This window comes from Lepidochelys kempii, chromosome 3 (genome assembly GCF_965140285.1).
Source record: "Lepidochelys kempii isolate rLepKem1 chromosome 3, rLepKem1.hap1, whole genome shotgun sequence".
Classification (NCBI taxonomy): domain Eukaryota; kingdom Metazoa; phylum Chordata; order Testudines; family Cheloniidae; genus Lepidochelys; species Lepidochelys kempii.
Genome location: NC_136382.1, coordinates 98231739 through 98253461, shown reverse-complemented (window position 1 = coordinate 98253461; position 21723 = coordinate 98231739). Strand labels below are relative to the sequence as shown.

The 21723-nt window shown below is 43.3% G+C and overlaps 1 protein-coding gene across 3 annotated transcripts; it reads right to left on the bottom strand.

Annotated features, from left to right (window-relative positions):
- Positions 1–3258: 3258 nt before the first annotated feature.
- RNF146 (ring finger protein 146) lies at positions 3259–20649 on the bottom strand. Of its 3 annotated transcripts, XM_073337245.1 has the most exons (4): positions 20217–20339; positions 10251–10400; positions 5207–5546; positions 3259–5022 (listed from the first exon to the last, which is right to left on the bottom strand). In XM_073337245.1, exon 4 carries the CDS (start codon positions 5019–5021, stop codon positions 3963–3965), a length of 1059 nt encoding a protein of 352 aa, XP_073193346.1. In that variant the 5' UTR covers position 5022; positions 5207–5546; positions 10251–10400; positions 20217–20339; the 3' UTR covers positions 3259–3962. The 3 variants fall into 3 exon arrangements, with proteins under 3 accessions (XP_073193346.1, XP_073193347.1, XP_073193345.1); XM_073337246.1 differs by lacking the exons at positions 5207–5546; positions 20217–20339 and adding an exon at positions 20520–20649; XM_073337244.1 differs by lacking the exon at positions 5207–5546 and having other exon boundaries at positions 20217–20338.
- Between the last annotated feature and the right edge of the window lie 1074 nt (positions 20650–21723).

Genomic DNA, 21723 nt, shown 5'->3' with positions numbered 1-21723 from the left:
TTCTTATAAAGAGCTATGTGATAACTTACAACTGTGGGTCAGTATGCTGTTCATAGCCTCTGGCGAGAAAGCAAAGTGCAGCTGGTGGTCTCATTAGGCTGTGTGGCTTGCTGGGAATATCACAATATAGGCTAAGAACTATGCAGCCTGGACAATTCCTGGTCAGAAGGGAGAGACACAGGTCTCTGCCCAAGAGAGGTGATGGGAGCCCGGAACCTAGAGTGCGTGCCCCCAAGGGACCACTGAGAGGAAATACAGGTGCAGGTGTCCTGAATTGTAACAGCCATCATCTTAGGTATCACAAGTCTTTCCCATAGCCCAAGCTTCCCTTCTGATTTACTTTGCCACATAAAATTTAAGGGTAGCAATGTCATACATAAGTTGTAGTCCCTTTTTCTCTAAATTGCCATATGTGCATCTTTCCAATCTTTTCTTACAAGGTGAAAATCTCTTAATTCACTCAGCTAGAGAAAAGAGTGATGCATTGTGGCTGCAGCTTAGCAAAAATTGGCAGGAAAAATAGCCTTCCCAAAAGGTGTACTTGTTGTGGTAGCCGGGAAATCCACCCCCTCAACTGCAGGGGAGGACCCACTGAGCCCAGATCACAAATGAGTTCTTGGGACAAGTAAGTAAACAGAAAACAGGAGTCACCAGTTAAAAATCAGGGATCCAGAAGGGGACACTGAGCAGAGAACATTCTGGATAGTGCCTATCACTCCTCAAAGGTGTCTAAGGTGTCAATGGACACTATCCAGAGGGACTCTGCCTGGAGGCATGATTGGACAAGGGATTGGAAGTTGGCCCAAGAGTCACAGAGCACCCTCTTCATCAACCTTAATTGAAAATGGATCAGTTGATAAGCCAGCGAAAAAATGAAACCTCCCTACTGTCTCCTCTGATGAAACTTTGGAGTCTATATCCCTTAAAAGAATAGAATCAAGGAACCTTGTTTTGTGGGGCCCAAATTAGGGGGCGGGGAAATACACATCTTCCCCAGTCCACTCTGCCAAAAGGTGTCCTTTTGCAATTCCTTCCTCTTCTGTCAGTCTCTGGAAACAACTCACTGGTGTGCTCAGATAGTAATTTTAATCATATCCATCAATTTTTGGTATGGAGAAAAATGGAAGGCAAATTAGTTTCTATGGGAGGTCAAATTCTCCTTTGTTTCATGTTCTCCCTGTTTCCTAAACAGAAGCCAGACAATGCAACAGAGACCTGCATGGTCTTTGGAGCTCTTTTCCTCACAAGTGTGCACTTCAATTATGGCTTACAGAAAAACAGGAGGATTTGAGTATGTGGGCTTCAATCTTACAGAACAATTCTAAATCAGAATGGACCTCATTACATTCAAAGAACTGAAGTCCTAGAGAAAAAAAACAACACCTTTTAACTGAGGATTTGAGTATTGTATCCAATTTCTGTACAATTCAGGTATCATTTCTATCATAACTGTTTGTGAAGTGTGCGGTTTGTTTTCCAATGACTTACATTAAGAAGCTGACACATGTGAATAGATGCTTTCTTGTAATGTCTTAGTCTGTACATTTTTATTGCAAATATGGCCACATCCTTTCCCTCTGACCAAAATCTGGACCGAATTAACTGAAGTGGTTTCTTAATGAATTTGGAAAATTAAAAGCAAATGCAGTATTTATGACCTCAAGTCAGCTCAAATTATTGTAAGCTTTTCTGAAGCCATGGGGGGGAAAGGCTTATCCTGTCTTTTGACACTGAGGCCAGCAGTAGAGCCACATCTCCCACTAAGGCCATGTCTACACTACAAAATTATGTCAACCTAACTTACACTGGTGTAAAGCCGCCAGAGTAGTTACAGTACATCGCATGTATGTGTCTACACTTTGCTCCTTGTGTCAGCGGTGCATGTCCTCCCTAGGAGTGCTTGTATGGATTGTACTATCAGTGTGGGGCACTGCGGGACAGCTCCTGAAAGACAGTAACAGTCAACATAAGCAACACAGTTTCTACACTGACACTGTGTCAACACAACTACATTGACCTTGACTCCAAGCTGCTTGTGGAGGAGGAGTTATTAAGTTGACGTAAGGGGCAGTTATGTCAGCGGAAGCGAAATTTAAGTGTAAATACATCCATAGTTAGGTTGATGTCAGCTGCCTTGCGTCGACCTAACTCTGTAGTGTAGACCAGACCTACGACAACCTCAGGAGAAGCATGTCCCACCCTTTGAGAGCATGAAATTAGATTTCTAATGGTATATAAACAAGTGGAAATGTATTCCATAATATTTGCAAACCTTAACTTTCCCATAACCAGAGCCAAACATTTAAACTAGCTGCTTGTCTAAGATGAAATACATCCAGATAAACATAAAAAGAAAAGGAGTAGTTGTGGCACCTTAGAGACTAACCAATTTATTTGAGCATAAGCTTTCGTGAGCTACAGCTCACTTCATCGGATGCATACTGTGGAAAGTGTAGAAGATCTTTTTATACACACAAAGCATGAAAAAATACCTCCCCCAACCCCACTCTCCTGCTGGTAACAGCTTATCTAAAGTGATCACTCTCCTTACAATGTGTATGATAATCAAGATGGGCCATTTCCAGCACAAATCCAGGGTTTAACAAGAACGTGGGGGGGGCAGGGGGGGTGTAGGAAAAAACAAGGGGAAATAGGTTACCTTGCATAATAACTTAGCCACTCCCAGTCTCTATTCAAGCCTAAGTTAATTGTATCCAATTTGCAAATGAATTCCAATTCAACAGTTTCTCGCTGGAGTCTGGATTTGAAGTTTTTTTGTTGTAATATTGCAACTTTCATGTCTTTAATCGCGTGACCAGAGAGATTGAAGTGTTCTCCGAGTGGTTTATGAACGTTATAATTCTTGATATCTGATTTGTGTCCATTTATTCTTTTACGTAGAGACTGTCCAGTTTGACAGATAAACATACTTACTCCGCTACTGGATGTAACAGGTATAGATCACCTGCAGTTTTCTCCTGCAATACTTTATTTCCCCACCACAACAGCAAAATGAACTGAGCAGACTTGAAATCAGAACGCATGGCTTCTGACACCACAGTTAACATTCAGTCAGCCAGAAGGATGTGCTCATACCAGTGAGCACACGATATGATAACCTGGTCTGGGAAGCGAGAATTTCAAGATCCCTCAAAGCCAACCCAAGCCTCCCTTTTTGGCAGCATAGCATGCCTGCTTCATGATACCTTTGTCTAAGTGCCCCTTGGTACAATTCAATCAAAGTGCAAAGACACCACGGATTGTTAAAGTGTAGTTTTTATTAAATTATAAATTTTGTAACAAAAACAAGACAGATCAACAAAGACCTCAAAAACAAACTACAAGGACTAGACAGCAAAGCCAATGAAAACGCCATGAAGTGTGTACAGATAAGAATTTTCAACAAAAGTTAATAGCATTTTTACATTTCCACTGCATGAAGATAAAACGATTGCTTTGTCTAATAAAACACATCTTAACTCCAAACTCACATATATTTTCTCACATTAAATTAAGCATCCTGCTCATACCCAACATCTCGTCTGTTCCCACATTGCTTTAGTGTTCTTTTCATATATCAATCCATGCAGAAAGTAGTAAGACACTTAATGCAACAGTCAGATAATGAAGACAATCTGAATTGTACAGTGGATATACATTGGCCAAAAAGGGACTGAGTATCTCCATGGGGTAAAATGCTACAAAATAAACACAGAAGACATTTTCAAGAAAACTGGGTATTGCTAAGTAGCTTTCAAACCATTAACAAGTCACCCCAGTTTCTTACATTTAAAGAGTCTTCCAGCTGAGACATGTTGAGACTTTTAAGTTAACAGGCCAAATCTGTTTCTCCCCTTCCCCCCATCCCACTTCAAATACACTGCTAGGTTTGAGTGCAATGCCAGCATGGACAGAAAATTTACAGATACTGAACTGAGTTTTTAAAACACATGGCTCTAAATTTAAACTTCAGTTACCGTGCACTGTCCATCAGGTCTTCTAGATCTTACACTGGTGCTTACTATCCCACCCCCTGCCACTGGTCTCTCTATTACTGATTGGTTTGCATTCGCATTCAAGTGTCTTTGCTGGGCAGGGGACGTGTGTTGCTGAAGTTGAGCATACACATCCTCACTATCGCTGCTATCATCCGATTCGGTTTCCTCAACGGAGGTATCAGGGGCTGGCACCCTACCAGAAGACGATGACTCCTGGTCTTCCTCTCCCTCTCCCCTATGACTTCTTTCAGCCATGCTGTCTCCGTTTATTTGTAAGTGGGCAAAAGAGTTCTCTAAAGAAGTGCTTGCATCAGGTGATGGCGTTGCAGGACTCGTCAGCTGACCATCTAGTGAAGTTAGGGGTCTAGCAGAAACGGATGCTAGAGGCTGCGCAGCAGCAGCCCCCAGAACCGATGTATTGTCTGCACCATCAGCAGAGCTCTCTCTTCCTAGATTGACAGTGTTAGAATCACAGTCCAACCTAAGCCCGGCCACTCCCTTCTTTGGTATATCTATTATGTCCCGTTTTATTTTCCTGCGACGTCCATGCTCATTTCTCCTATACTGAACCATGTTTTCGAGATCTGCTACATACAAAAACCCAGCAATTAACATTTCAGTACTCTTTTTACCTTTGGAAAAGGCATCTTCCAGCTCCCTACTGGTACGTTCATCATATTGCCACCAACCATTTCTACCTTCATAGTACCAAGCATATTCCCCATTGCCCCTGCTCGCCACTTTGAGTTCCTCTGGGGATAGTAAGGTTGGCTTGTCAAGAAAGTCCTCAGGAATCTCCTGCCGACACAGTGCACATCGTTTTCCAAGCCAGGAAGCTCCCTTCACACACAGATAGCAGAAAACATGTTTACAAGGCAGACTCACTGGGTGGACACACGTTTGCAGACAGATAGCACATTCAGGGACTGTCAGGGAAGGTGTTGCATTGGAACAGGACTCATTTGTCTTCCTATTAGTGGGAAGCATGTTGATCGAGTGATCAATTTCACCACAGCCAGCCATCCTACAAGGAATCAAAAATAGATTTAAGTCAGGTTATAAGTATTAAGCGAAATCAGTACCTTAACTCACCTAAGACCATACCAATCACAGAATAAATGAAAGCTTTCCATGAAGTTAAACTTTTGGACAATCAGATATGAAACAAACTGAGCACTTAAATATTTTAAAGTTGTATAGGTGCATACCTTTAGGAAAGATTACGGCATTCTGTTCCGTACTTCAGTGACATTAACAAAAACAATGGCTTCCAAATACCAAGTTCAGCATCCCAACCTTGTTGTCTATTTCAGTTTTAGTATGCCAATTCAGACTAATTGGTATGCAGTTCCTTCTGCGCTCCCAGGCAGGGTGTTAGCTAATCAATAAGGAATTTTCTTTCATGCATACTCTGGTGCAATAGCTGCTTAAGTGCATCCAGTCAGTCAGCTGTTTGTATGCCTCCTCAAGAAATGAACAGCAGCTGTGAGACTGTAAATCTTGCTTTCATGACAGAAAATCCTCAAGAAGTGCTCTGCCTGTAGGCACCTACATGAAGCAAACAGATAGGGCTTCTCTTAATAAGGCTAGTGAGCATCTGCTCAGGAGTCTAGAAGATGGAAATGCCTATTCAGCAGCTTTCTCCCACCCCTCACCACACTCTATGGGATGCTCTCATGAGGGACTTTCCTTCCTTCCACTCATCTAATAGCCTTCAAGAGTCAGCTAGGCACCCAGGCAAAAGAAGTAACTTTGCGATGAATGGCGAGTGTTGTAGAGCAGTGGCGTTCAAGCTTTTCAGACTTCTGTACCCCTTTCAGGAGTTAAATTTGTCTTGCATAATCCCAAATTACACCGCACTTAAAAACTATTTGCTTACAAAAGACATAAAAATACAAACGTGTCAGAGCACACCATTACTGAAAAATTGCTCACTTTCTCATTTTTAATCACACAATTATAAAATAAATCAATTGGAATATAAATATTGTACTTAAATTTCAACATATAGTATATAGAGCAGTATAAACAAGTCATTGTCTATATGAAATTTTACATAGTACTGACTTCACTAGTGCTCTTTATGTTGCCTAGTGTAAAACTAGGCAAATATCTAGATGAGTTGATGTACCCTCTGGAAGACCTCTGCCAGAGGCGGGCAAACTACGGCCCGCGGGACCATCCTGCCCGGCCCTTGAGCTCTCAGCCGGGGAGGCCCCTCCCCTGCTGTTCCCCCTCCCCTGCAGCAGGCAGCATGCTGGGCGGCGGGGCTGCGTGCTCCTGCGAGGCAGAGCGACAGCATGACTAGCTCTGGCTGAGTGGCACAGCTGCCAGACATGCTGCTCGGATCGGCATGGTAAGGGGGCCGGGGGGTTGGATAAGGAGCAGGGGGTCCCGGGAGGCAGTCAGGGGACAGGGAGCGGTTGGATGGGGCGGAGGTTCTGGAGGACGGTGGGGGGGAAGGGGTGCAGTCAGGGGATGGGGGGGTAGGATGGGGGTGGGGTCCCAGTGGGCAGTTAGGGGCAGGGCATCCCAGGAGGGGGCGGTCAGGGGACAGGGCGCGGGGGGGAGGGTTAGATAGGGGGTGAGGTCCTGGGGTGGGGGGGACAGTTAGGGGACAAGGAGCAGGGAAGGTTGGATAGGTCAGGGGTACTGAGGGGGGCTGAGAGGGGGCAGAGGCCAGGCTGTTTGGGGAGGCACAGCCTTCCCTACCTGGCCCGCCATACAGTTTTGCAACCCCAATGTAGCCCTCGGGCCAAAAAGTTTGTCCACCCCTGGCATGCCCCCATGGGTATGCGTACCTCTGGTTGACAGCCAGTGTTGTAGAGTGCTCAGAGAGAACCTGCATCCTAACTCCTACCAGACATGGCTGTAACTAGCAGTGGCACATGTGTTGGCAACCATATTAACTCTAGATTTAGGCTTGGCAACAGATACCATTCCAGCTGCTTCTTGCCTGAGGTACCGCCCTCCCTTCCCAAGTGGGTAACTGTCAGTTTCTCCTTTGCCTCTCCAGCCTACCATCTTTGGTAGGTGTTCTCAAAGTAAAACTGTCCTTTAAAATATCTTCCCTCATCCAAACAAGGTATTAGCTGCCTCAGAGTTGATACTAGTCCTCTTTACCATATACAGCCTGCTGCCTACCAGACCCTCTCTCTCTTGGAGCAATGTATCTTTTTCAGAACCAAACACCCCAAAGATGTGAAAATTTCAGAAAGTTAATATTAAGGAATTTTCATGGGGGGAACCCAGTTTGAAAGCTGTGTGAGGTTAGAAGGGGAAAGAACTCTTTTGCCTAGGCTGTTAGGCATTATTTATCCCCTACAGAATTCAAAGGAAAAGGGGAACTCTAAGGACGCAAAGCAGGTCTATATGACAATACAAATCTGAAGATCAAACCTCTCCTTCTAGATTTAGATAGGGTCCTTCATATAGCTCCCAGGACTCCAAAAGAGATACCTGAAGCAATAATAATAATATTTGGTGAGAACACTAAGAAATGGATCTTTCCTGTTCATTCTGTTGTGGAATCCCAAGTGCTCTCTTTGGGAGAATCCTAATTCTACATAATCTTCCTCCAAATACAGCAAGATTGTTTATCTTGAGGAAATTTATCAAACTACCTGGGACTCGGCTCCTTCAGGAGCCAAGAAACTCTTTTCTTCCCCAGAGGATGATGCAACCCCTGCAGAACCCACAGATATGGACAGGGATTTAAAAAGGATTAGGAATGTAGCAGCATCTCAGGCCTTTTATTTTAGTGCACTCCCTCCCTATCTGCTAGGTAACATAGTTGGGTGCTATCGTCTTAATTTTCTTCTGAATGACAGACACCAATCTATTCAAACCACTTCCTGGTCATCAATTTATGTTTGCTAAAAGCGCTACAGCTTGAGCACTTAGCAGATCATATGGATAACTGTGCCAACCTATATTTCAGTTTCTTATCTGAGAATTTCCCCCTCCCTTAGACAAGATCAATAACTAAGAGGAAAGATTAATGGAATCTTTGTAATAGTGTCTGAATTAACATGCCAGAATGCAGAAATAGAATTACATCTGGCAATTGTCTTTCTGCACAGTAATATATGCCAAATTGAGTGATTCACCCTAGAAGGATCTGAGAAAATACTGTACCAGTTGTGTTTCAGATTTTCCTCCAATTGACTTGCTTTGTAGCTTTCTCAGACTTTTGAAGTTATGTTTTGGAATAGAATTTGTTTAGATTTAAGTTAGTGTTTGTGCTTGAGAGTTTATTATAGAGGGACACAAGCTACTGATTTCTCAGAATACCCACAGGATGTAATGGAGGTAGTATATCCCAGGGAAGTAATTGAAAGAAAAACCCTTGTACTGATTACCATATGCCAACCGTTGAAGAGGAGAGCAGGAACAGCAGCTTCCATAATGGTGCATTACTATCCAGAGAGTTAGGTAAAGATTCTTATTTCCCTACTAGTTTTACAAGAGACTCCCTTCTGAATGCTCTTTTTAAAATTGTCATCTCTTTAGAGGAGTGGAGGTGGTTAAACACACTTTGTGTACAAATAATTTTCTATACAAGTTTCATGTCACACCTGATTAACACCTCAGAGAAAGGTGAGACATCCAAACACTAAGCACAAATGCAGCTGGTATTGGCAAATCACAAATTCTGGGTGCCACAAATTTCACTTACTGGTGACCTCTAATGACAGGAGATTCAAAGTTCCCACTATTTAGTAATAGCAATGCAAAGAGCATTAGCACTTAGAAACTCTGATCAATGGTTCAAATGAATTAAATTTATAACTAACAGTAAATCTACGTTACTTCCACTTTGCCACATGAAAGCATGTGGGGTGGAGTGGGGGGGAAGCTAGATTTGCCTTCAGTCTTGGAATGCTGGCTCTTAGGAGAGAAACAGAGGCATTCCTAGTTTACACAGATATGCATAGTCTCTAGAAGAGACCGCCACACTTATCAAATTCTGCATTTTGACTTCCGAGTGTGGAACTGGCTTATCTAAGACTTTTTGCTTATTCACTTGGCTTGAGCTAAGAGAGGAAGACAATTATTTGGAGGAGGAATGATTTCAGGTAGATAGGGCATGACGATCTGATCTCAAAATTCATATAAGCACTGTTATTCCATAACTTAGAGTGATGAAAAACTGTTTTTTTTTAAATTATCAAGGCTGAAGGTTTAATCCATTTCTCCAGAGGCCTAATCAGTTTCTCAGTTGTGTACATCCTATAACAGCTGAGGTCAACTGGAGTTGCATATGCACAAACCAGAGGGCAATTAGGCCCCAAAACATTTAAATTCAATAAAACCACCACCATCTAAACATGTACTTTTTAGAAGATCATTAATGTTTTTTCTTTAATAATCATAGTCTACGGGTTTACTTGATTAATCAGATCCAGTAGGACAAACAAAACACATTTGTTTTTAAAATTAGTACATTGCACTTCAAAAGGAGGAAAAAATATTTAGAGACCACAGTAGCAATGGTCAAGTTATGGTTCAGAAGCACTTTCATTCCAAGTTTATTTTCAGGTGCTCATATAAGTAAATAATAGCTTACTCTGGGATGAAATTTCCCATGTTTGTTCTGCAATGGTGATTTTTTTTTATTTTGAAGTTTGATCAACAACTCTTTGGGGTCAATCTGTAGGACTGCCTTTATCCTGAATTGCTTAAGCTCTACTTAAATGGCTGATAAACAGGAGGAATTATGTTTCTTACTATTGTTGCAGAAAGCAGCCTAAAATATACATAGCTTTATTTTTAAAAGACGTGTTGGAAATGAACTATCTGAAACATTTAGCCAGCAATTCAGGTGTGAAAAGAATGCTCAAAGAACACTGGGCATTTGAACCACACAGTTAAACAATGCATGTTGAAATGCAAAAAAACCACTTAAGGTGGACGCAACCCACACTTCTGCCAGACATCTGTCCCTGTTATCCCCTATTTTTATAGGAATGTATCATCATTAAATCATACATACATCCTAAGAATGTGTGAAATTGTATGTCTGGAAGTGTCCTCATTTGGCACTCAAAATTTGGAACAGGTGATGCAGGAGATCTAGATAAAAAGCCATAAGGCATTGTGGGTTCCTTCAAAGAGAGAAACTGAATTTGTCCCAGTGGATTTTTTTTTTTAAATAGTAAAGGCCAGATTTTAAACCTCAACTCAGTATCTCTTTAAATAATTGATAAATGCAATTCAATTAACATAATAAAACAATGATGTTGAGCTTACTTCTTTTTTAGTATGGTTCCTGCTGAAGCATGCCACAAGATTAAAACTGTCCTCTTCAAATGTATCCAATCAGGATATAGTGTACTCTTTCCCACTGTTGGCTCATTCTTTTGTGCTGCACAAGGGAACACTACTAGCGTTTCAACTTCTCTGCAAGTTGAGGAAAAGAAAACAACATTATTAGAGCAACACTGAACAGAGTTCCCTTTCATTTAGCAGTCTAATATCAAACAAAATACAGTGTTATGTTCTCATTACAGCAAACAGAAGAATACCACCCTCTTTTACCATTTTATGCAGGATATTTTCAACATCTAGAAATAGAGTTTTCAAACAGGTGGTCTTCTTGTTTTAAAATCCCCAATTTCTGCCTGCATTTTGTCATCTACTGTTGTGATATCAAAATTCAACAAACCTACCTCTCTTTCTAAGGTATTTATAAAGGCAATTACATTGGTATATAAGAACTAGGTATCTGCAGGTGAACAGTCATTCTTAAGACTGTTGCTTACTACTGTACTGACAAGCAGTGGAGAAACAAGAGCAACTATGTTCATACCCAACACTTCTCTCTCTACTTCCCAAGCCTTTTGATACGTTGTGTAATTCTAGGAAGTTGTATGCTCAATCACAAGTCCCTTCTTAAATTCAGGGAGTCTGGGAAGACAGAGGGGCTTTAACATTCATAAAACGTTTTGGGATTCATTCATAATAAAATTGCATGTGTGCGTTTTATGAGAGAGGATGAGAAGGTAGTTCAGTTTCCATAACTATTTGGTCAAATGCCTCTTTCAAAGTGCCAAGAGTACCAGTTAATGCCAGTCATGATACACTTTGCGGTGTGTGATTTGTTCAGCAGAAACTAGACTGAGACTAATTCACATCACACAAGCCAAATAGCCATCAGATGGTAATAACTGTCTTACTAATGACAGAAGCTGGAACTGAAGCAGTAAGGTATAGGCAAATAGCTCTAAAGCAGGGATTCGCAGCCCCCATGAGGTCACAAAATGATACCAAGGTGTCAAGATCACACTGTCCCCAGACCCTAACTGGGATCAAGCAAGGTTCTACTATAAAGAAGGGAGATGAAATATGGAAATGGTTGGTAACCCTTACTAGTTCTGTAAAGCATTACTAGACCTATGAGTAGTCTGTGTCTGTCACGGAGCTTACTGAAGTTACAGATTCTGTGACTTTCTGCGACCTCTGTGAGGGCCAGTATGGTTGACCTCTGGGGCCAGCTGCTCAGGTGGCCTCCAGGACAGCCACACCAGCTGCTGGTCCAGCGACCCCAGTAGTGGTCCCATGGCAGCCAGCTGGAGCATCTGCGGTCCTGGGTAGTGGTCCCTGGTTGGCAGTCCACAGCCCTGGTAAGCAGTCCGAAGCCAGCCATGGGTGTTTCCCCCCCACCCCCGCCAAGATTTAATCACAGGTATTTTTAGTATAAGTTATGGACAGGTCACGGGCTGTGAATTTTTGTTTAATGCCTGTGAGCTCTCCATGACTTTTACTAAAAATACCCCTGACTAAACCTACACCTATGAGTTATAAATTCCTCCTCTGCTGCAGCTTTTAAAGCACTATTAAATCACATTTACTTAACCAATTTGCGCTACACCTTTCAACTGCTGCATCATGTGTTACATTTGAGATTCATTTTAAAGCAAACGTGAGGAAGTGTCATATGCAATGTTTCCATTCACTCAAGAAAAGAGCTATTTCAGTGAAATTTTAGTGCACAGATCAGACTCATATGTATGCAACAGAGTAAAGTTAAAAAGTGATAGGTCTCAGAGAGCTGAATACTTAGCATATCTGTAGACCATACATCATTGATAACAGCAGACTGTAAATGTTAGATGACTTTCTAGTTAACATGTTTGAGTAATAAATCGCCATACTAAAGTTATTCTCTGGCTACAGCTGAGTATAGGACATTTTAGAAATTATTCCTAAGGAATACTGCCAAGATCAACAGGCCTTGACATTTGTCCTTACACTCTTTTAAAGACAAAGGTTGTTTTCAGTGTCTTTCTGGTCATCCCCCTCCTCCACCACCCATTAGCTTCCAAAAAGAAGAGCTGCAGCAGTGTTAAAACTCCAGCTCCTCCTTAAGCAGTCCACCACACAAGATATTGGGTTTAGTATGACCAAAGAAGCAGTTGTAACAAAGCTCAATACCCTGGGTGTGGTGTTTGATCTATCACCTTTCAGAAGCTGGCATTGAATTACTGCTGCTGCATCTCATTTAAAGAAACTTTTTGTCTAACCCTTTTCCGAATCCACTGTCAGAGGTAATACACATCATAACCCAAATTAGTTAACTGTGGAGTGGGGAGAAGGAAAATAAGTCAGGTCTTTCAATTCTGAATGAGTCCTTTTAAAAAGCAAGCAAGGTGCTACTATATGGGAGGGTAATTACACCTAAATATCCAGTCAGGGATATAACTATAATGTTAAGGTAAAAAGAAAAGGAGTACTTGTGGCACCTTAGAGACTAACCAATTTATTTGAGCATAAGTTTCGGTAAAGCAGCTTTTTAACTGCTATGTACCTTTAAAGTGAATTAGTTCAGAAACCAACTTCAGGTAACCTCTACATTTCATTAAATTGTTATTTCTACATTAAGCAGGACTTGAAAACTTTACCTAGCCAAGATGAAAGATTCCTGTGCTGAAACATGCACCCTTCCCCAAACTGCCCTGCTACGAATTTCAGGATGTTTTAATGTGATAGCTCACTCTATGCACCTAATGTTCTCTTCCCCAACTGTACCACCCCCAGCTCTCCCATTACACACACAAAACCTCATTTCATTCACCTATCATCTCACACACAGGGGCTGAAACATTTATTCAACAGCTAACAGCCGAATTATTAAACTAGAAGAGCAGCTCTAATGGCCAGGAGCAACATACAGGAGAGAGCCACATCCCACACCAGCTGCTGTGAAAGTGAAAGGTGCTGGGTTTCCTACCAAGCTGATGTCCATGGAATCTACTCAGGGGTTCCATCTTTTGAAGTGTCTGGCTAGCAGGTGTCACCTGCATCCTTCGAAGCCCCTCTGGTTGTTGCAAGAGTGATGGTGGGGTTCTCCCAACAAAACCATCATCCCCCTGCATCTGATTTTGGCACCCTCCTCTACTGCCCAGAGCTTTTCCCAATTTGAAACAGAAGGAAATTGATTATTCTTGTCAGTTTAACTGCTACCCACAAAGTACTCTATAACAGCAGTAGGAGTAGCAGCTGTGTTAGTCGGTAATCGCAAAAAGAAAAGGAGTACTTGTGCCACCTTAGAGATGAACAAATTTATTTGAGCATAAGCTGTTGTGAGCTACAGCTCACTTCATCGGATGCATTCAGTGGAAAATACAGTGGGGAGATTTATATACACAGAGAACATGACACAATGGGTATTACCATACACACTGTAACGAGAGCGATCAGGTAAGGTAAGCTATTACCTACAGGAGAGCGGGGGGGGGGGAGTGGGAACCTTTTGTAGTGATAATCAAGGTGAGCCATTTCTAGTGGGCCATTTCTAGCAGTTGACAAGCACGTCTGAGGAACAGTGCGGGGAGGGGGGGGGAAGGGGGGGAGTAAACATGGGGAAATAGTTTTACTTTGTGTAATGACCCATCCACTCCCAGTTTTTATTCAAGCCAAAAGTTAATTGTATCCAGTTTGCAAATTAATTCCAATTCAGCAGTCTCTCGTTGGAGTCTGTTTTTGAAGTTTTTTTGTTGAAGAATTGCCACTTTTAGGTCTGTAATCGAGTAACCAACGAGACTGAAGTGTTCTCCAACACCATATTCTACAAGCCATTACCCTCTGATCCCACTGAGGGTTACCAAAAGAAACTACAGCATTTGCTCAAGAAACTCCCTAAAAAAGCACAAGAACGAATCCACACAGACACACCCCTGGAAACCCGACCAGAGGTATTCTATCTGCTACCCAAGATCCATAAACCTGGAAATCCTGGACGCCCCATCATACCAGGCATTGGCACCCTGACAGCAGGATTGTCTGGCTATGTAGACTCCCTCCTCAGGCCCTATGCTACCAGCACTCCTAGCTATCTTCGAGACACCACTGACTTCCTGAGGAAACTACAATCCATAGGTGATCTTCCTGAAAACACCATCCTAGCCACTATGGAGGGAGAAGCCCTCTACACCAACATTCCACACAAAGATGGACTACAAGCCGTCAGGAACAGTATCCCCGATAATGTCACGGCAAACTTGGTGGCTGAACTTTGTGACTTTGTCCTCACCCATAACTATTTCACATTTGGGAACAACGTATACCTTCAAATCAGCGGCACTGCTATGGGTACCCGCATGGCCCCACAGTATGCCAACATTTTTATGGCTGACTTAGAACAACGCTTCCTCAGCTCTCGTCCCCTAACGCCCCTACTCTACTTGCGCTGCATTGATGACATCTTCATCATCTGGAACCATGGAAAAGAAGCCCTTGAGGAATTCCACCATGATTTCAGCAATTTCCATCTTACCATCAACCTCAGCCTGGACCAGTCCACACAAGAGCTCCACTTCCTGGACACCATCGCTTATTAGCACCGTAGTCACATAAACACCACCCTATACTGGAAACCTACTGACCGCTATGCCTACCTACATGCCTCCAGCTTTCATCCACACCACACCACACGATCCACTGTCTACAGCCAAGCACTACGATACAACCACATCTGCTCCAACCCCTCAGACAGAGACAAAACCTACAAGATCTCTATCAAGCATTCTTACAACTACTGTATCACCTACTGAAGTGAAGAACCAGATTGACAGAGCCAGAAGAGTACCCAGAAGTTACCTACTACAGGACAAGCCCAACAAAGAAAATAACAGAATGCCACTAGCCATCACCTTCAGCCCCCAACTAAAACCTCTCCAACACATCATCAGGGATCTACAACCTATCCTGAAGGACGACCCATCACTCTCACAGATCTTGGGAGACAGGCCAGTCCTTGCTTACAGACAGCCCCCCAACCTGAAGCAAATACTCACCAGCAGCCACACAACAAAAACACTAACCCAGGAACCTATCCTTGCAACAAAGCCCGTTGCCAACTGTGTCCACATATCTACTCAGGGGACACCATCATAGGGCCTAATCACATCAGCCACACTATCAGAGGCTCGTTCACCTGCACATCTACCAATGTGATATATGCCATCATGTGCCAGCAATGCCCCTCTGCCATGTACATTGGCCAAACTGGACAGTCTCTATGTAAATCAATAAATGGACACAAATCAGATGTCAAGAATTATAACATTCAAAAACCAGTCGGAGAACACTTCAATCTCGTTGGTTACTCGATTACGGACCTAAAAGTGGCAATTAACAAAGGCTTGAATAAAAACTGGGAATGGATGGGTCATTACACAAAGTAAAACTATTTCCCCATGTTTATTCCCCCCTGGAACTGTTCCTCAGACATGCTTTTCAACTGCTGGAAATGGCCCACCGTGATTATAACTACAAAAGGTTCCCCCCACCCCCCGCTCTCCTGCTGGTAATAGCTCACCTTACCTGATCGCTCTCCTTACAGTGTGTATGGTAACACCCATTGTGTCATGTTCTCTGTGTATATACATCTTTCCACTATATTTTCCACTGAATGCATCCGATGAATTAAGCTGTAGCTCACGAAAGCTTATGCTCAAATAAATTTGTTAGTCTCTAAGGTGCCGCAAGTACTCCTTTTCTCATAACAGCAGGGAAGACTGCGAAGGTTCTGGTCAGTTTTTGCTTGGATGCTGCTTTGGAGAGCCAAACAGCAATAGAGGAACTAAAAATCTGCAGATTTAGGAAAACAGAGCTTTCAGTTTCTACTTTGTTCGTATTTGGAAGGTGATCTTCACAGTCACAAGGGCTAAAAACTTATTTCCAGATAGAAGCTTAGATTCTGCAAAAGCAGATAGCAGGAAAGCTTCCTGCTTGCCAAAGGCTAGTGGATTTTTAAAGCCTTGTATTAAACAGTACTACCAACCCTGCAAGTACTGTACCACTGCACAGAGTACTCTGAAATAATGAATGCAATTAAGGCATTAATTCATTAAATTAAGATTTACCCTATATGCTTAAAAAGATGTGAAATTCTCATTCAGTAACTTGTCAATAAATGTAATTTAAGATATATAAAAACTTTTCTTCTGTAAATACAGCTGGCTCTACCAAAATCCAATTTTAGAATTTTTCATTAGGCTCCCTGACTCAAAAGAAGTCAAACAAAGCTCTGTCTGACTAGTGCCTCTGCTTAATACTCATGAAGGAGTTATAAAAATTGCAGATTTTTTTTTAAGATACTCCAACTTAAAAAATGAAAATTATACTTCCGTCTGAAAGTTTGTTACCTGCCATTGTTACAATTAACACGATATTACTATAACTGAAATTAGTTTGTCTTCTTTGCATTTGACAGCGCACTGTCTCCCCCATATAACCAGTCACTTTCCCATGTTTCCGTAAACTCTTTCGCAAAGCAGCGGGAAAGATTTAAAAAATATATATAGTGATGTGATTAGATTTCAAGTTGATAGAGTCCTTTTATGCCTTCCATGTTAGGAAAGATATGTTACAGAAGTTTCAATTCCATAGAATCACAGGAACATAGAGCTGGAAGGGTCCTCAAGAAGTCATCAAGTCTAGCCCCTGTACTCAGGCAGGACCAAAGTAAACCTGGACCACCCTGACAGGCATCTGTCTAATCTGTTTGTGAAAACCTCCAATAATGGGGATTCCACAACCTCCCTTGGAATCCTGTTCCAGATCTTAACTGCCCTTATAGGTAGAAAATTTTTCCTAATATCTAATCTAATTTTGCCTTGTTGCAGATTAAGCCCATTACTTCTTGTCCTACCTTCAGTGGACATGAAGAACAATTGATCACAATCCTTTTTAGAACAGCCCTTAACATAGTTGAAGATTATTTCTAATAAAGGATAAACTGCCAAATTTAATAGTCCTACTATGACTTACTTCTAAAGTATCTAAACTTTGATTCACCAGTCATAACCAAACAATGTAATATCCATTAACTGCAACAGGAATTTTGCCACTGATGTCTGTGGAAGCAGGTTTGGGCCCCAAATTACCACTGCTGTGTAGAGACAGGTGCTGGATACAGCAGCACCTTTATAACTTTGACTAAGACGCACAGCAGAGAAAGAGTATGATTCTGTTAAGCTGGCTTTCTACCACCAATTCTAGAAGTCAATTGTTCCTGTATGCTTTGAAAATTCTGCAGTTCCATCTTGGTAACTGACAGTTCAATTACAGCTAAATTGATGCTACATAATTTGAAGATGCAAGTTAAACCATATTTCATCAATTGATTTACACATTAGTAAAAAGAGGGCACAATTTCCTTCCTTCTTTTAGCACAGATTCTGCACCATATCAATAGAGTCAAAGTATTATTTTTAATTTCTTATAAAGACTACTGTAATTGTTAGCAATTTAGTTCTGTCCAATGGATTGTAGAGTAAATTGCTGCAAATTTATCAGTAAATAAGTCAGATTTACTCTCATTTTGACCAAATCAAGATTCAGATTTTACTGTTAATTCAATACTATCTGACAAAAGCTTCATTCTGATAATCCATTTTAAAGAGCAGTTCCAAAGACCAGTTTTAAACTAACTGTCAACACTTGATTGCTGCCTCTGTGCTTTTGTTTTCAAATTTGTATTTGACTGCAACATTTCTTTTAAGATATCAAATATGAGAAACACAAAAATATATTCTGTACCTTATTCCTCCTAACGATTACTAAATATTCTGAAATTTGTTTTAGCAGAAAAACAACTAAAACTACAACATTTACAGTCTGCAAAATAGGAAGATTACCATGAGATTCAGTCAAAGAGTAAACATTTTATCCTTTTTATTGTGAACTGGAACACTTTCAATTTTTTAGATCATGTCAAAATAGGTTACTATCTGTTGCTCTTAGATAGAAATTATATTTACCAGATATTCCTAATAGTCTATTAGTTTCAGTAGAGAAGCTGTGTCATCTGTTCATTGTACCAAAAACTGGGCCACAGATCTATTTTCATCTTCCATTTAAACATGCTAAAAATGATGCAAGGAAATCCCAGGGCTCAAACTTAGTTACCAAAAAAAGGTAACTAAAAGTTTCACTAAAAGTTTTTGGGTGCCCCCTTTTTAGACCTCCTAAAGTACCTTCATCATTTTGATATAATTTCCTGACATTTTTTATTACAATAATGAAAGTTACAAGCTGCAGAGATGACATTTTGAAAAGAGGATATACAAAATACTGCACAGCATTATTTAAAAAAGATATTAAAAATTAATACTGCACACTTATGCAGTTCCTTTGCTTTGAGGAGCAGCCGTGCCCATGCCCCCCGGAACATTCCTCTGTGCCTCCATATGGGGGCATGCCCCACAGTTTGGGGACCTCTGGTCTAAAGTTTTGAAACTTAGATATATTTTAATATTTGCAAGTCAATTCTGCCTCCACTAACTGTTCAAAATACCCAACCACAGAAGAAACTGTGGAAAACACTACAAATACCTAAAACAAAGCAAAATAATCCTGTGTGAAGTCATCAAAAGAAATACGAATGCAAGATTTGGCTGACAGATTTCAGAGTAGCAGCCGTGTTAGTCTGTATTCACAAAAAGAAAAGGAGTACTTGTGGCACCTTAGAGACTAACCAATTTATTTGAGCATAAGCTTTCGTCAGATGAGCAGCTATTTCTCAAATGTCTGGATATTACTTATATCTAAGCTTGGAAGTAATAGATTTTTATCAGTAAATATTGGTCAACATCATTTTCACCATACACATAAACCCATAAAAATATTTCCATCAACCACCACTGAAATTTACAGAGACAAAATAAGAAAAATGCTGCTGGAGAACTTATTAGAGCTTGATTTGAGGACATTTAGGTTTTATGTTCTGACGTGACAGGATGTTGACAATTTGTGTTTTCAGAGTTATCAAAATTTAACTTCTTGAATTTCAATGTCTACTGTCATCAAACAATTGTCTGAACCTGTCTGACCACCTATAATTTCCCACAACCATGAAAATTTAAATTAATTTAAAAAAATGCAGAAAAATAGACCTGGGTATTATTCCTGCAAATCATTAAAAAAAAAAAAAATTCTTCTAAGCCTAGTTACATCACACCCCACCCTGGGCTTCCCACCTGTCAGGAGGAGACACAGGTCCCTTCCCCAGAGGGTTTTCACAGCGAGTGGATGAATTATAAATCTACTGCGAGTTTGGTGGTGTAAGGTTTGTCTGTTTGTTTTTTAAATAAAATGTCGAGCGGGGTGACGTTTCCCCGATCCGCTGCCCCCCCACCCGCACCCCCGGCTGGTCCGGGCCGTGGGCTGAGCTCGGAAGGGGGTGAGGGGGATAAATTAGCACAGTCCCGGCGGGGGGGGGGGGCGCGCTGGGACACCGGCGTCACGTGACCGAGGGGTTACGCAGTTGCCAAACAACGCAGCCCGATTCCCCCGGGTGGGTGGTTGCCAGGGGCTCTGCCCGCCCCGCTCCCCCTCGGCAAAGCGGAGCGGGCCCCGCGCCGGGACCTGCCGCGACTGAGGGGCGGGCGCGCTCCTGCTTCTCCATAGGCAGCGACCACCCACCCCGCCCCGGGGGCTCTGTGGCGCTTTGTCCAGGGCCGCGCACGGCGGCCCCGGCCTCCGCTCCAGCCCCCGGGGCGGGGAGGCCCCGGCGGGAGCCGCTGTGAGGAGCCCGCGGGGTGGGGGTGGGGAGCGGAGCCCGCGGGGTGGGGGTGGGGAGAGGAGCCCGCGGGGTGGGGGTGGGGGTGGGGGTGGGGAGCGGAACCCCACGCCCCTCCCCCCGCGGGCGCGCGCGCAGGTCCCCGGCTCCCGAGCGGCGGGATCTAGAACGCGGCGGCGGCACGGACTCACCCGCGGGCCCGGCTCGCGCTGCTCCGTCCCTGCACCGCTGAGCGAGCAAACAGCCGCCCGAGCCACCGTCAGCTGCCCCCGACGCTTCCAGCCGCCGAGAGAGCGAGACGCGACAACGTCAGCGCGCAGAGGGGAGGGGGAACGCGCCGTGGCGAAGGGGAAGAGGGAGCGCTGAGAGACACGCTCCCGGGGTGGAAGCCTGAGAGGGGGTGTCGACGAACCAGACCCTGATTGGCGCGCGGCCAAGTAGCCCCTCCCCCCGCGGTGTTTTTCTGGGGAGACCGCCCCCCCCGCAATACTCACAGCTTCCTTCCTACTGCTGCGCGTGTCCGCCGCGCGCTCCCTCTTCCTGCTTCGGCCCTGGCGGGTGGCGCGCGGCGCGCGCGGCCCGTGCCTGACCTGGTGCCCCGCAGCCCGGACCCGGCTCCCCCGCGCGGCCTGCGGCGGCCCCACAGCACCTCGCCCAGCCGCCCTCGCGCGCCGGCTCCGCGGGCCAGCGGGGACCTTCAGCTCCGGGAGTCTGACCTCTTGCGCGGCGCAGGCTGTGACCCGCCAGCCCTGCCGGGAGCCCCAGCGCCAGGGTCTGGCCAAAGCCAGTCTTCCAGCTGGGCAGCCAGCCTGGGTCTGCGGACAGCAAGAGGTGGAGGCGCTCGTAGTTCGCTTCAATGGGGACTCGCCTTCAGTGGTATTTTGTACCCAATGTTGCACGTGTCCGGCTTGAGCTCCCGGCCCGCCCCTGGTTCTTGTCACGCTTCCTGCCGCTGGATTAGCGAGCCCCCGTGGACCCGGTATTTTCTCCTTGTGCGCTGTGGTCTTTTGGATCGGCCAAGCCCTTTAGGTCTCTCGCTGTAAGGCATTTTCTCCAGCCCTTGACTCGTTTTGGTGCCTCTTCTCTGCGCCTCTCCAGTTTTTCAGCATCCTTTTAAAAGCGTGGGCACCAGAATTGTACACTGCGGTCCAGTGTCGGCCTCCCTAGTGCTAGGTACAGGGGTAAAATCACCTCGTCTACTCGCTCCTCTCCTCTTTATACACACCACTATTTGTTAATGCTGTAGGTGCCGCCACAGTATAAATGTTGTGTTTCAGAGTAGCAGCGTGTTAGTCTGTATTCGCAAAAAGAAAAGGAGTACTAGTGGCACCTTAGAGACTAACCAATTTATTATATGTTATATTATAATCATTAACAATTATGCTGCATAATGAAAATCAGCAGCGCTATAAATTACATGGGCTGAGTCCCGATGTGCATCCTAGTACTCACAATTTTATTCTGAGTTTCACAGTATTTGATGGCTTTCAAAAAGCCGCAGCTCCTGGACTGAAGAGATTATGTGATAACCTCAGTTTTTATTAAAAAGAGATAAATTTCTAGCCATTAAGGTTGCAGAGAAGAGCTTCAAAACACAACCTGGGAGCACTATAATGGCCCCACAACCAAATAAAAAGTACCCATTTGTAATATTTTTTTTTAAAAAATCTCATTATTTTTAAACCACAGTCAGGATTA

Coding starts and splice junctions, on each gene's coding strand:
- RNF146 (XM_073337246.1), bottom strand. CDS start 5,021: ATGGCTGGCTGTGGTGAAATTGATCACTCGATCAACATGCTTCCCACT.